Genomic DNA, 15,982 nt, shown 5'->3' with positions numbered 1-15,982 from the left:
ACCCCCCTAGTCGCTTTACAACACAACAGTCATTCACCCATTCACACACACATTCATACGCTGGTGATGATAAGCTACTATGTAGCCACAGCTGCCCTGGGGCACACTGACAGAAGTGAGGCTGCCGAACACTGGCACCACCAATCCTTCCGACTACCACCAGCAGGCAAGGTAGGTTGTGTCTTGCCCAAGGACACAACAGCTGCATTCTCATGCCGGGAGCCAGGATCGAACCTGCGACCCTCCGATTGCTGGACCACCCGCTCTACCGACTGAGCTACTGCTGCCACTTATAACCTTATAACTGACTCTGGCTCACCTGGATAAGGTCGAGTGGCTCCTTTTATCCCGGACCTGATAGTAATTCCAGTGCCAGGGCATAGCACAATAGAAATACTTCTGGGTCAAACAGAAATCCAACAAAGCAGGGATGAGGAATCCATGTATAGCACCCCCTGGCGGCTCCCACAGAGCCCAACAAGGTCATTCTAGGGAATTACAATACCCAGAGTGCCTTACGGGTATCCGCGGAGATAACATCGCCCAAGGAAGCTCAAGGGAGCCTGTGGGCCTGCTGTGTTGTGTTGCCCTGTCCTTCCAATATGCTAGTCTCCCGGCAGACTATTGTTCCTGGGTCCAACTCAGCTAGGATGCCCATGTACCCACTATCGCATTGCCATCTTCTGTCTGTCTTCGGGGTGAGGAAGGACAATCTTTACCCTATTTCTTGTGGCATCATAGGGCTGGCCTCCAGTTAAGGGACTGTGCTCCATCCCAGCCGGTGTGTCCACCCACCTGCGCCATCCATCACGATATCAAGGGAGTCAGAATTCTGAATGGAGGTGGGCAGCTCGTTCCACCAGCATGAAGAGAGTCTGGACTGAGGTTTGACACCTCGTGTTCTGCATAAGGTGGACAGCGACTAAAGTGTCTTAACAGGTCAACATGTTTTGGGCTTCCCTGAAAACAGACAGACCACTCCTGGAGTGACGTCTACCTGTCGATGTGCCAAAAATGGTGTAAGCTGGTAATAAATGTTATGGGGCCCACCGCACCAGTTGGTGTTGGATAACTTTTCTCATTTCAGTAAACTGTTTGAGGTCCACAGACTCCCACCCGGACCCCAGTACCGTTTACACTGCATAACCCTAATCTGAAGTCGCCTCGGATCATAACAAGCGGACTCTGAAGAGAAGAGGAACAAACAAAATGGAGGACGCCACAGAAATGAATCAAATCAAATGACCCAAGTTTACTGCTTTTCTATTCTGAAACTTAAGTAAGGAGTGCAAATAAAATTGAATTCCATATTAAAAAATCTAAAACAAGAAACATTTTGGCTTTGTGAACATCGTATTCTAGCCATTGTAAGACAAAGAGTAATAAAAATGAACGTTCTTTTGCCATACTTGACCAACTTTACATAACCTGACAAAACAAAACTCGTCCTAAAGGTGACTGTCATGTTGGGGAGACTAAAAAAATATTCTGAGAGAAAAACGTGGAGACAAAGACTTGAGACCGGGATGTCTTACCGAACCGTAACTGAAATTAAAGCAAGTCCAAGATACACTGGAAAAGCAAAAGGATGTTCGACATTAAGGCTTTGTATCCGCAAACTCCCATCGCATCATTAACCAAAGGTCATGACCCCCAGGGATACACGCCCAACAAAGTGTGCTGTTAGTCCTAATGACAAGAAGACAAAATGGCGCCGATTCACATACTGAATAAATTAACAAAATCAAAAGGAGTCTTCTAATAAAAAACTAAATCAGGACCCATTAAACCCCCCAAAATTAACTCATAAGAAACCTGCAAATAATTTGAATAAGTCGCTCCTTCATCACAGTAATGGTAGAGAGAGTAGCCAAAAATAATTTTGAGAACAACCAGGAGAAAAGACGTAGTGAAAAAGTCAAAAAAGAAGAGTCGAGACCTGGGACTTCTACCAAAGCCTTAACTGAAGGCAAAACGAGAGCCACGCTGAAGACACACACACACACGTTGATCAAAGGTCATGACCTCCAAGGACACGCCCCCATCAGTGACATGATGTAGTCCTAATAATGAGAAGCCAAAATGGCGGCGATTGACTGCCTAAATAGATTGAGGAAAGCAAGACTTCTGATCTAACGCCAGATTCAGAATCGGGACCACTAAAACCCTCAAAATGAGTATGAGAACTTCAAGAAAGATGGTAAGAAGCTTACAAAGAACTTAACTGTCTAACTCATTCATAACAGCAATATCAATATAAAATTGAAATATTCAGAATTTTTGATAAATAACTTTTGAGGTCTAACGAAAATTAAAGATCCGTCATCATTTTCACAAAACTTTGTTTCTTAGTATATCTGAAGACAGTCCATCTTATGGGGTACATTTTGTGTCTCATTTCAAAACTCCTTTTATTTTTCACTTTGTTGGTAAGGCATTACGCATCAGTCATGTGACACAACACGCCCATTGTTTTCTGTCTTTCTTGACACGGCCATTTTAAGGCGCAACCTGCACGTCATTCTCATTGTTACACTACAGTTAAGATTTGGGTTGTGGGTGGGTGTGGTTATCTTCTTCTAGACCAATGATGTCGACTGCATGGGTGTGTCATGTATTGGGATTGTCGGGTAGTGGGCGTGTCATGTAGAGGGTGCGCTGTGTAAATCATATGACATAAGCAGGCAATGTGATTGGCTGTTCAGTGGACTTGTCAAAGTGTGGCGCTCCAGAGGTCTGCTGCTAGACCCTTCTCAAAAGGACAAAGGAGAGGGTAACATCCACAGATTGAGTTTACTCGAAAAACTGAGGGGATACATGGCAAATTAAGGGACAGCTTGGAAATAATTTCGAGTTTTATTTAATTGTAAAATAAGAGAACATAAGGCTAAAAAAGGACATACAGTGCATCTGGAAAGTATTCACAGCGCTTCATCACTTTTTCCACATTTTGTTATGTTACAGCCTTATTCCAAAATGGATTGAATTCATTTTTTTCCTCAGAATTCTACACACAACACCCCATAATGACAACGTGAAAAAAGTTTACTTGAGGTTTTTGTAAATTTATTAAAAATCAAAAAATTGAGAAAGCACATGTACTTAAATATTCACTACCTTTGACATAAAGCTCCAAATTGAGCTCAGGTGCATCCTGTTTCCCCTGATCATCCTTCAGATGTTTCTGCAGCTTCATTGGAGTCCACCTGTGGTCAATTCAGTTGACTGGACCTGATTTGAAAGGCACACACCTGTCTATAGAAGGTCCCACAGTTGACAGTTCATGTCAGAGCACAAACCAACCATGAAGTCAAAGGAATTGTCTGTAGACCTCCGAGACAGGATTGTCTCGAGGCAAAAATCTGGGGAAGGTTACAGAAAAATGTCTGCTGCTTTGAAGGTCCCAATGAGCACAGTGGCCTCCATCATCTGTAATTGGAAGAAGTTCGAAACCACCAGGACTCTTCCTAGAGCTGGTCGGCCATCTAAACTGAGCGATCAGGGGAGAAGGGCCTTAGTCAGGGAGGTGACCAAGAACCCGATGGTCACTCTGTCAGAGCTCCAGAGGTCCTCTGCAGAGAGAGGAGGACCTTCCAGAAGGACAACCATCTCTGCAGCAATCCACCAATCAGGCCTGTATGGTAGAGTGGCCAGACAGAAGCTACTCCTTAGTATAAGGCACATGGCAGCCCACCTGGAGTTTGCCAAAAGGCACCTGAAGGACTCTCAGACCATGAGAAACAAAATTCTCTGGTCTGATGAGACAAAGATTGAACTCTTTGGTGTGAATGCCAGGCGTTACGTTTGGAGGAAACCAGGCACCGCTCATCACCAGGCCAGTACCATCCCTACAGTGAAGCATGGTGGTGACAGCATCAGGAACTGAGAGACTAGTCAAGATTAAGGGAAAGATGACTGCAGCAACGTACAGAGACATCCTGGATGAAAACCTGCTCCAGAGCGCTCTTGACCTCAGACTGGGGCGACGGTTCATCTTTCAGCAGGACAACGACCCTAAGCACACAGCCAAGACATCAAAGGAGTGACTTCAGGACAACTCTGTGAATGTCCTTGAGTGGCCCAGACTTGAATCCGATTGAACATCTCTGGAGAGATCTTAAAATGGCTGTGCACCGACGCTTCCCATCCAACCTGATGGAGCTTGAGAGGTGCTGCCAAGAGGAATGGGCGAAACTGGCCAAGGATAGGTGTGCCAAGCTTGTGGCATCACATTCAAAAAGACTTGAGGCTGGAATTGCTGCCAAAGGTGCATCGACAAAGTATTGAGCAAAGGCTGTGAATACTTATGGACATGGGATTTCTCAGTTTTTTATTTTTAATAAATTTGCAAAAACCTCCAGTAAACTTTTTTCACGTTGTCATTATGGGGTGTTGTGTGTAGAATTCTGAGGAAAAAAATGAATTTAATCCATTTTGGAATAAGGCTGTAACATCACAAAATGTAGAACAAGTGATGCGCTGGGAATACTTTCCAGATGAACTGTAGCAGTGCTAGAAAAGGTCCAGAGAAGAGCGACTAGGCTGATTTCAGGGCTACAGGGCACAAGTTAGGAGGAAAGATTAAAAGAGCTGAGCCTTTACAGTTTAAACAAAAGAGGATCAAGAGGAGACCTGACAGGATATATAGCGCCTTGATGTGTGCAGTACAAGTCACAGGAGGTTCTGCTCAGGCTTTATAACACACTGAGGAGGCCTCATCTGGAGTACTGGGCGCAGTTTTGCTCTCCAGGGTACAAAAAGGACAAAACAGCACAAGGTCCAGAGAAAATCGACTAGGTTGATTCAGGGCTACAAGGAATGAGTTATGAGGAAAGACTGAAAGAGCGGAAACTTTACAATTTAAACAAAAGAAGATTAAGAGCAGACCTGACTGAAGTGTTCAAAATTCTGAGTGGAATTAGTTCAGTTGATCGAGACTTGTATTTTAAAACGAGTTCATCAAGAACACAGGGACACAGTTGGAAACTTGTGAAGAGTAAATTTTGCACAAACATTAGGAAGTTTTTCTTTACACAAAGAACGATAGACACTTGGAGTAAGCGATCAGGTAGTGTGGTGGACAATAAGACGTTAGGGACTTTCAAAACTCGACTTGATATTTTTTGAGATGAATTAAGTGGATTGGACCGGCGAGCTTTGTTAGGCAGAATGGCCTGCTCTCGTCTCGATTGTTCTAATAAGAGAGAGTATTGGCCTTTTCAGCAGCTGAATAAGAAATAATTGAAACAACGAATACTCAACAAAGAGAGGCTGCGTCACGAATTGCAAAGCAGATGGATTAAATGCCTAAGTACATTTTGCTTTTAAAATTGTGAATTGCCTAATTAAATTTTAATAGTATTATTCGAATATAAAAGTGTCAGACGTCAGCCACTTAAATCAAGTATGCAGCCACTCGCAGTGTTAGCGGTGTGAAGCTTCCTCGGTGGCAAGTGAAGTTTATAAAGAAGATCTCACTTCAGAATTCCTACAATGTACATTGAGTAACAGTTTGGGGGGCTCAGCCTTGAACGTCAGTCCTGCTGTGGAGTTCACCCTGATCAGGATGGCTGTTCATGTCGGTTTCAAGTAAAAGTCGACTCGGTTGGCTATACACCCTATTGTAGCATACAGCGGCACAAAATAACAGGACCACCATGCAACATATATACTCACGTCTTGAAATCCGAAAAATCGATCCTAAAATCAGACCCCGACTTACACGCCCATTCAAAAATGCGACACTTAATATTATTTTTTTTTACATCTTCTTGCCTCCTCCAATCTCGACATCAGTTTCTCAGACACGTCGACTTTTGTTGCAGCAGCGCAGTTACTAATTTCTTTCAACCACTTCAACGACTTTTATTTTAAAACCAGCTTCATATTTTCTTCTGTTTGAACGCTCCATCGTAAATAAGGGATGCTCTTATGATAAAGGTGTATGAGGGTGTGAGATATAAAAAAAGACAAAACAGTGCAAATGTCACTTCGGAATAGTTTGGGTATTAAATACCGTGTGGTCACGTGGGCACAACAGAGAGAGACAGAGAGAGAGGTTAGGAGGACACGCTGGTACAGCACATTTCCGCACCCACATAGAAACAAAAGGCCGTGTGCTCCGTGGTTCCTCTGTCAAGTGGGCGGGCGTTAGCAGATCCGAATCTCTTGGACCAATAGCGTGAGTTTTCCACATTCGACTCAGAAATTCTACGGTAAACTCAAGCCCCGACTTATCCACAGGAGAACTTAAACGCGAGTATATACGGTTCATAAACGCAGGGCAAGAGCAAGACAAGTAAAGAACTGTACCATATTATAAATAGACAAACTAAGGGGCTTCGACCCCCTGCTCGCCAACCCCGCCAGCGCTACATGCCATTGTGAAGTGTGGCGCTGAACGCACCTCAAGGAGACGCGGCCGCTCCTCCGAAACCCCTCTTAAACGGTGATGCATTTTCCTACCTCCATTATCTCTAACCTGCTCTGCATGTGCATCACAGGACTTTCTACCAAAGGGTGTAAGTATGACGTGACTTGTCCGTCTCGCGGGACGTGAAAGTGTCTCTCTGTCTCTCTTCAAAAGATCACGTCTCGTCGCCGGAAGTGTCTCATCGCAAGATTTTTTTTACATAATAGAGAGATATATAAATAATAAAAGGACTTGCAGATATGACATAGTCAGTGTCCAGTTATAGCTGGCGACCATCACTCGGACGTGAGTGTCGTGTATTGTGCCTGTGCCATCTGGGAAGGCTAAACTGATAAGACTTTGGGTTTTACCAGAAGCGTCCTTGATTGCTCGATGGCCAGAAAACCAACCTGAGTGCACAGCACACTCCTGACAAAGTGACACCTTCCCAAGATTCACTTACTGAAGCGCGCCCGACAAAGTACTTGGGCATTTTGCTACAACGAGTTCTGTGGCTTTGACTATTTGTTTTTATACGTTAGTTAGTTTCGGCGGCACGGTGGTGCAGTGTGTAGCGCTGCTGGCTTGCAGTTAGGAGACCCGGGTTCGCTTCCTGGGTCCTCCCTGCGTGGAGTTTGGATGTTCTCCCCATTTCTGAGTGGGTTTTCTCCCACAGACATGCAGGTTAGGTGCATTGGCGATGCTAAATTGTCCCTAGTGGTTGCACTGTGGTGGGCTGGTGCCATGCCCGGGGGTTTGTTTCTTGTCTTGCGCCCTGTGTTGGCTCCAGCAGACCCCCGTGACCCTGTAGTTAGGATATAGCGGGTTGGATAATGGATGGATGGATAGTTAGTTTCACATCTATAATTGTGAAGAAGTCCCAAGGGGTATGTGTGGGTATTTAACGCCCCCAATGTACAATCCAAGTCCCTCCATCATCCATCGGATTTTCAAGAAATGGAGGCGCCATGGATGACCCTGCATGGTTGAGGACACCATCATGAAGTTGGTCTTCTTCTCTGTCAGGCTACCTGGGGTGAGGCCTGAGGCTAAGGCTGACTGTTATGCTGGTGCACCACACCGAGGAAGGTTATCGTAAAGGAGATCGGGAGAAACGACGTAGTCAAAGCCAATAAAATAAAAGGGTCAAATCCAAAATAAGATTCAAAAATCCCAGTCGGGAATTCAGGATACCAAAACAATAGTTTTTTTTAAAAAGTGTGGCGGTAAACAAAAGGCTGTTGAAATTTGTCGCCTGAAATGGCGACTTTTTAACCCTTAAACTGCCACACACTTGGGGGTTAATGCACCCCCTCGCACGCCAAATACTTTTTTGCTGCTCTTTTTAATGAAACATTACAATTCACCAAGAAAAAGTGAAATTGTTATGGAACAGGTTTTTTTTTTTTTCATGCAAAGAGCATCACAATTACTGCTGATAACACTGATCATTTTACACATTGACAACGAACTGTAAAAACTGTTTAAAAAACGAGTGCGACAATCTATTGTTATATGTAGAAGGTGCAACTGACGCCATTAATGAAGTTCAGTAAACCACCGACTGTGCCAGCTGCGCTTGCACTGACCGCACAGAGAGGCCAACGCTGATGCCTGCAGGCCAGTCGAGTGCAGCGGCTCAATCCCAGGGACGGTGATGCTGCAGTCCTGCAGGGGGCGCCAGTGGTCACGAGCGGGCTGCTCAATGAATGTACAGCACTGGCGGACTGGCAAATTGCACTGGGAACCAACTATAGGCGGTTTCGGTTGCAGTCTATGTGGGACACAGACCAGGGTCAAAAGTGCTACAAGGTGGCATCTCTGTGCCAATATGCCATCATCATCATTTAATTAACTTATTGTGGAAACTCTGGTAAGAATAAACCCAGAGGACACAGACTTCAGCTGTTTAACATTACGGTGAAAGTCATTTTAAAGCCGCGATGTTAGTAAAAATGTGCCCCTTTTTGCAGGCCCTTAATATAACAAAAGTGTCTCCTTATAAGCACAAGAAAAGACTTTTGAAATCTCTGGTGTGTATCACTTACAAACATAAAACACACATAAACATTAATAAGAAAGCAAGAGCCGAGAGACGTGAAGCAGCGCAGTTGAACTCGGCCCTCTTCTACCCGTTCGCCACAGATGGCTCTGTTAGTGACACCTTTTTAAGTGTTGCATGTGCCAAATAAGCCCTCGGCCCCTGAGCCCATTAATAGCTCTGGCCATTACTTCATCCACCTCGGCCATCAATCAAGCTGTTCTCTGGGCTCTAATTTTACTCTGTGATGGCACATGTCATGTAAAGGCACAAGTCATCTGTGCATTCTGTGCACGAAACCAACGGCATGAGATAACCCCGGGGATTCAAGAAGGCCTGGCGGCCTTGGGAGAAAAATCAAGTAACGATAATAGTCATAAAAGCAAATAAAATACACACTGCAGAGCTGTGAATGTCTTTATCTGGCTGGCTGTCTCATGCAACGCCCTGCTTTGTAAAAACAGACACGAGAGAGAGGGAAAGAGATGAAAGGCAGTATGTAATAGAAATAAGGAAGGAAACAAAAGGCGCTATATAAAGAGATGAAAGAAAGATACTTATATAATAGAATGGAAAGAAACACAACAAAAAGGAAAGTACAATATAACAGACAGAACAAGAAATGACAGGCATTATATAACAGAAAGAAAGAAAAAGAAATGAATGCTATGTGATTGAAAGAAAAAATGAAAGGCACTATAAAACAAAGGAAGAAACTGAAAGCCTTATAAAGCAAAAAAAAAAAAAAAAAGAAATTAAAGGCACCATATAACAGAAAGACACGGCAGACACTATATACCAAAGAAAACTAGAAAAAGAAATGGAAGCAAAATATAACAGAGAAAGCAATGGAAGGCACTATATAGAAGAAGCAATTTCAATGTACTATATAAGACTTAGAAAGAAGTGAAAGGCGCTATACAACATTAACAGAAGGAAATGGAAGGTACTCTATAATAGAAAGAAGTGAAGAGGCACTAAATAATAGAAAGAAAGAAATGAATGGTGCTGTATCCATCCATTATCCAATCTGCTCTCTCCTAACTACAGGGTCACAGGGTCTGCTGGAGCCAACCCCAGGCACAAGGCAGGAAACAAACCCCGGGCAGGGTGCCAGCCTACCACAGGGCACACATACACACAATTTAGTATCACCAATGCACCTAACCTGCATGTCTTTGGATTGTGGGAGGAAATCCACGCAGACACGAGGAGAACATGCAAACTCCACACCGGGAAGCGAACCCAGGTCTCCTAACTGCGAGGCAGCAGCGCTACCCACTGCGCCACCATGCCACCACTGGTGCTGTATTATATAAACAAAATAGAAGGCTCTATATAATAGTAAGGAGTGAAAGGCTCTGTGCAATAGAAAGAATTTCAAGACTTTGTATAACTAAAAGAAAGGAATGAAATGCACTACATAACAAGGAAAAGAAATGAAAGCCACCATATAACTGAAAGAGACTTAGGAAATGGAAGGCATTTTATAACAGAAACAGAAAGAAGTGGAAGGCAGAATATGATAAAAAAAAAATGAGTGAAAGGCACTATATAATAGAACGAACTTAAAGGTACAATATAATGAAAAGAAACTAAGAAAGATAAACGATGGGAAAGGCACTCTACAACAAAAACACAAGGAAATGGAAGGCAGTATATAATAAAAAGCAGTGAAAGGCACTATATAATAGAAAGGAAGACACGATAGAAAGAAAGGCACGATGTAACCGAAAGAAATAAAAGACACCATAAAAGACAGAGAGGCATTTTTTAAAAGACCGATTGAAATGAAGGGCACTACATAACAGAAAGTGAACATGAAAGACGCTATATTATAGATAGGCAGATAGAAATGAAAGGCGCTATATAACATGACGCATTCTAGGTGGGGAATTAGAAACTAAAGGCACATAAAATAGATGGAAATGAAAGGCACTATATGATTGCTAGATAAGTGGCGCCCCATGAAGCCCTTCCTGTTGTGACAGACGACAGACAGACAGACGCGTCAGTCCTTTTCATTTAACCCTTTAACGTGCAGCACTCTCCATGCGTTGATTAAACCCCAGCTCTGCCAGCGGCTCCAATCGGCTAAAATGAACGCAGCAGTTTTAATGACAGTCCGGTGTCCCGGTGGTCTCGTCCGTATGCTCATTGAGTCTCAAGGCGGACATGGCGTGACGGCTAACTGAAGCTGCACCTCAAGCCGTTTTGGTCTTTTTATTTTCAGCCCAACGGTAGTCTCGCCGTCACGATAAGCGCAGCACTCGTCACTCTCTACCCCATAGCTCCGTTTTCAACCCCCCGCCATGCCCCCCTATATATTCATATATGCACACATTGAATTAAATGGCAGCGCAGCGCTGGACAGATCCACATCTAAAAATAAACCGGCTGGATGGCAGCACTCGCACCGCTCGCTCCTTCACCGGCGGACCGACGCTCGAAGTTAAGCCACAAGTTGCTGACGAGATAAGCGCCCCTACAATCCCCCCGCCCGTCCGCCCACCTCCAAGTCGCGGCCGCATTTAAAAATGTGTTAAATTCGGCCCGTTTTGGAGCTTTTTTTTTCCTGACTCACCTCCGAGTCCAGCAGGCAGAGTGAATGGCGAGCTCACTTTTGACGGCAGAAGCTTTTGGAGGATCGGATAACCGGCCAGAAGTCCACATGCTGGTGTCTGTCAAACGCACTTCTGCAAGCATCATCAGCCTGACAAGCGCTCCTTATGTTATTCTTATCGCCTCTGCTGTCCCTGCCCAGGGCTGACGTGCGCCTGGCCGCCTTCAAATCCCGTCTGGCCTGACGACTTTTTCATTCTTTAACTCTTTCTTTCTTTATTTATTGACCAGCTGGCTTCAATTAAAAGGCAACAAGTGCATCGCAGCTTAGAAGTGACCGGCGGCGGCGAGAGCCCGCATTGTGCTAATGTGTGAAGGTGCCAGTCCTCGACACTTACCCCCCTCCCCCTCTGCCCGGCTCGAGTGGTCCCCAGGTGGTCCCAGGGTGGTCCCCGGGTTTACTTACTGGCGTGCCTCGCCCGGTGCTTGTTGGGTCGGCTTTGATCCCTCTCCGATTCCGAGTCCCTCTCCTCCTGTTCTTCTTCTCCTTCGTCTTCTTCTTCTTGCTCACCCTCTGACGAGATTCCAAAGGAGACTGTAACGGCGGGAGGTGCTTCAGTGGACCCTCCTTCCACCCACCCCCTCCTGCCCGACTGTGACCTACACAAGACCACCACCTCCTCCTCCTCCTCTCCCCGTTCCTCCTGCCTTCCCTTCAAAATGGGCTGCAGGGTCAATTCCACCCGACTTTGGGGGGCCAGGGTGCTGGCTGACCGCTGGTCGCCTGTTCCTGTCAGCTCTATTTTGCCCCGGGAAATCACCACAGGCTGAAAGGAAGGCCCTGGGTGGGCACCCTCAGAATCTGGCACCGTGAAGCCCTGGGTGACCCCTGTTAGTGGCCAATGCCCCATTCTCAAGGGAGCCCCTCTGACATCTTCATGTTTGCCTTCAGGGAAGGACAAGCACAGCTCCACCACCTCTCCCTGCTGAAACTCCATTGCCCCTCCAACGTCACACTTTGCTCCTTGGCTGCTGTTGGATTTGGGGTCTCGCAGCCGGGCACCAGTGGACAAATCAGTGTCGCTCTCACTTTCCCCATAGTAGGCCTCATCTTGAGATTCTGAGATGTAGAGCTCCCTCGGAGGAGGTGCCATGCGGGATGGCCAGATCTGCAAAGTGGTGCTCCTCATGCCTGGCATAGTGGTGGTGGGGGCACCATCAAAATATGCCGATTCCAACTCTTGATCGGGGGAATCATGGAAAACTGTGGATGACCTGTTTGGAAAGAAAAAAAAAAAAAAACATAAAGCTTATATTTAGGGTCACTCAGAGGGGATCAGACCTCCACTGTGCATCATCTTAAGTGGGAGAACGAAAAGGGGGCAAAATATGGAGACCGAGAAGAGCATCAAGGAAGGCTGAGCAGAGAAACACGAGTGTTAAATCTCACATCTGAAGGAACTTCATTGGAATCCTACTGAACTCCCTAAGAAAAAAAAACACCCGGACATGTAAACACGCGGAGCATCTGTCATCTCCTCGGGACGTTTAGTCCAAGTCAGGATTGTGGAAAACTGAACTGGCAGCAGTAGGGGGCGCCCTTGGGAGGAAATCCACGTGAAATGAGAGCCTGCAGTGGTACCCACAATGAAACCCCCAGAGCCGTGAGGTGGCAACGTGGCACACTGATGACTATAAGAAAGAACCATTGAGATGGATTGTGTTGCCATCTCTAAAGGGCAGACCCTGAAAAAAAGGCACAATGAGCTTTGAGATGATCTTCAATGCTAAAGGCACTTTATAAGAAATCTCCTCATCCACTCACTTACTGGATTTGTCCAGCGTTAGATAAGAGTTGCAGGGATGTTATTAGGCACACTGAGGACAAGGCAGTTCTAAACACCCTGGCATGGCCATGTGAACCCTTGTGCCAACATACTAGAGGTAAGAAACAAATAAAACCTACATATTGTATAAATCGTAAAAGGGTCTGCATGTTAATGCACCTCAGCAGACAAAGAAAGAAAGAAAGAAAGAGAAAGAAAGAAAAGCACTATATAATAGATAGATAGACAGATAAGATAGATATGAAAGGCACTATATGATAGATAGATAGATAGATAGATAGATAGATAGATAGATAGATAGATAGATAGAAATGAAAGGCACTATATAGGTAGATAGATAGATAGATAGATAGATAGATAGATAGATAGATAGATAGATAGAAATGAAAGGCACTATATAGATAGATAGATAGATAGATAGATAGATAGATAGATAGATAGATAGATAAATAGATAGATAGATAGATAGAAATGAAAGGCACTATATAGGTAGATAGATATGAAAGGGGCTATCTACAGTGGGATGCAAAAGTTTGGGCAACCTTGTTAATAGTCATTATTTTCCTGTATAAATCGTTGGTTGTTATGATAAAAAATGTCAGTTAAATATATCATATAGGAGACACACACAGTGATATTTGAGAAGTGAAATGAAGTTTATTGGATTTACAGAAAGTGTGCAATAATTGTTCAAACAAAATCAGGCAGGTGCATAAATTTGGGCACCACAAAAAAGAAATGAAATCAATATTTAGTAGATCCGCCTTTTGCAGAAATTCCAGCCTCTAAACGCTTCCTGTAGGTTCCAATGAGAGTCTGGATTGTGGTTGAAGGTATTTTGGACCATTCCTCTTTACAAAACATCTCTAGTTCATTCAGGTTTGATGGCTTCCGAGCATGGACAGCTCTCTTTAACTCACACCACAGATTTTCAATTCTATTCAGGTCTGGGGACTGAGATGGCCATTCCAGAACGTTGTACTTGTTCCTCTGCATGAATGCCTTAGTGGATTTTGAGCAGTGTTTCGGTCGTTGTCTTGTTGAAAGATCCAGCCCGGCAGCTTCAGCTTTGTCACTGATTCCTGGACATTGGTCTCCAGAATCTGCTGATACTGAGTGGAATCCATGCGTCCCTCAACTTTGACAAGATTCCCAGTCCCTGCACTGGCCACACAGCCCCACAGCATGATGGAACCACCACCATATTTTACTGTAGGTAGCAGGTGTTTTTCTTGGAATGCTGTGTTCTTTTCCTCCATGCATAATGCCCCTTGTTATGCCCAAATAACTCCATTTTAGTTTCATCAGTCCACAGCACCTTATTCCAAAATGAAGCTGGCTTGTCCAAATGTGCTTGAGCAGACCTCAAGCGGCTCTGTTTGTGCTTCCTCTTCATCACTCTCGCATACAGCATCTCCTTGTGTAAAGTGCGCCCAATGGTTGAACGATGCACAGTGACTCCATCTGCTGCAAGATGATGTTGTAGGTCTTTGGTGCTGGTCTGTGGGTTGACTCTGACTGTTCTCACCATTCGTCGCTTCTGTCTCTCCGAAATCTTTCTTGGTCTGCCACTTGAGCCTTAACTTGAACTGAGCCTGTGGTCTTCCATTTCCTCAATATGTTCCTAACTGTGGAAACAGACAGCTTAAATCTCTGGGACAGCTTTCTGTATCCTTCCCCTAAACCATGATGGTGAACAATCTTTGTCTTCAGGTCATTTGAGAGTTGTTTTGTGACCCCCATGTTGCTACTCTTCAGAGAACATTAAAGGAGGAGGGAAACTTACAATGGACCCCCTTAAATACTTGGATTCACCTGTGTATGTAGGTCAGGGGTCACTGAGCTTACCAAGCCAATTGGAGTTCCAATAATTAGTTCAAAAAGTTTGGGAATCAATAAAATGACAACGGTGCCCAAATTTATGCACCTGCCTGATTTTGTTTGAACAATTATTACACACTTTCTGTAAATCCAATAAACTTCATTTCACTTCTCAAATATCACTGTGTGTGTCTCCTATATGATATATTTAACTGACATTTTTTATTGTAACAACCAACGATTTATACAGGAAAATAATGACTATTAACAAGGTGGCCCAAACTTTTGCATCCCACTGTAGATAGATAAATATGAAAGGCACTATATAGCTATTAATAACCCACTGTAACTACTATAACACATAACGTTAACGTATCTACATATAATAAGAAGTTAGATATGAAATAAAGCTGTGAATGGCACTAAACAATAAAGAAAGATATAAAATGCGCCATATATTAATATGAAAGGTAATGTACAATATGCAGAAAAGAAAGTTGCTATGATAGAAAAGGTGAAGGTCACTGCATAACAGTCATGTACATTTGAAGCACATTATATGATGGAGAGATAGATAGACATGAAAAGCACAATATAATAGACGGCACGGTGGCACAGTGGGTAGCGCTGCTGCCTCGCAGTTAGGAGACCCATCTGGGTTCGCTTCCCGGGTCCTCCCTGTGTGGAGTTTGCATGTCCTCCCCGTGTCTGCGTGGGTTTCCTCCCACAGTCCAAAGACATGCAGGTTTGGTGTATCGACGATCCGAAATTGTCCTTAGTGTGTGCTTGGTGTGTGTGTGTGTGTGTGCCCTGCGGTGGGATTTGTTCCTGCCTTGTGCCCTGTGTTGGCTGGGATTGGCTCCAGCAGACCCCCGTGACCTGTGTTAGGGTATAGTGGGTTGGATAATGGATGGATGAATGGCATTGTATATTAGACATGCAGAACTGGCAGGCATAATCTTAGATATACGGGTATGAAAGGCACCATGTATCAATTTACGGTAAGACATAATAAAATGAGATCTGAGGAAAAAGGGCTTGACTGACGAGGAGGTGCAGGACCAAGCGTTTGGTGAAGCCAAACCTCATATAGAAATGGGAAGCAGAAATGAAGCAGAAGAAGAAGATATGAAAGGCACCATCTAACACACACATGCTTATGAAAGGCACTGTAAAATATTAGCAGTTTTATTTAGTGATCACTTAATACTTGTACTACTGGAGTATGGGGAGGTGAAGTGACTCACTCGGGGTCACACAGGGCACCAGTGGTCAGTGCTGAACTTGTGAATTGGTGAT

The 15,982-nt window shown here is 44.4% G+C and overlaps 1 protein-coding gene across 1 annotated transcript in view; it reads right to left on the bottom strand.

Annotated features, from left to right (window-relative positions):
• Positions 1-15,982, bottom strand: part of LOC120533079 (synaptopodin-2) — a 129,596-nt gene that overhangs the window by 30,036 nt on the left and 83,578 nt on the right. Inside the window, exon 3 of the mRNA XM_039759735.1 lies at positions 11,482-12,290. Coding sequence (XP_039615669.1) covers positions 11,482-12,290 — 809 coding nt within the window. The remainder of the gene's footprint in view (positions 1-11,481; positions 12,291-15,982) is intronic.

This window comes from Polypterus senegalus, chromosome 7, assembly GCF_016835505.1.
Source record: "Polypterus senegalus isolate Bchr_013 chromosome 7, ASM1683550v1, whole genome shotgun sequence".
NCBI lineage: Eukaryota > Metazoa > Chordata > Cladistia > Polypteriformes > Polypteridae > Polypterus > Polypterus senegalus.
Note: the sequence above shows the minus strand (reverse complement) of the source record. Positions and strands in the feature narration are given on the sequence as shown.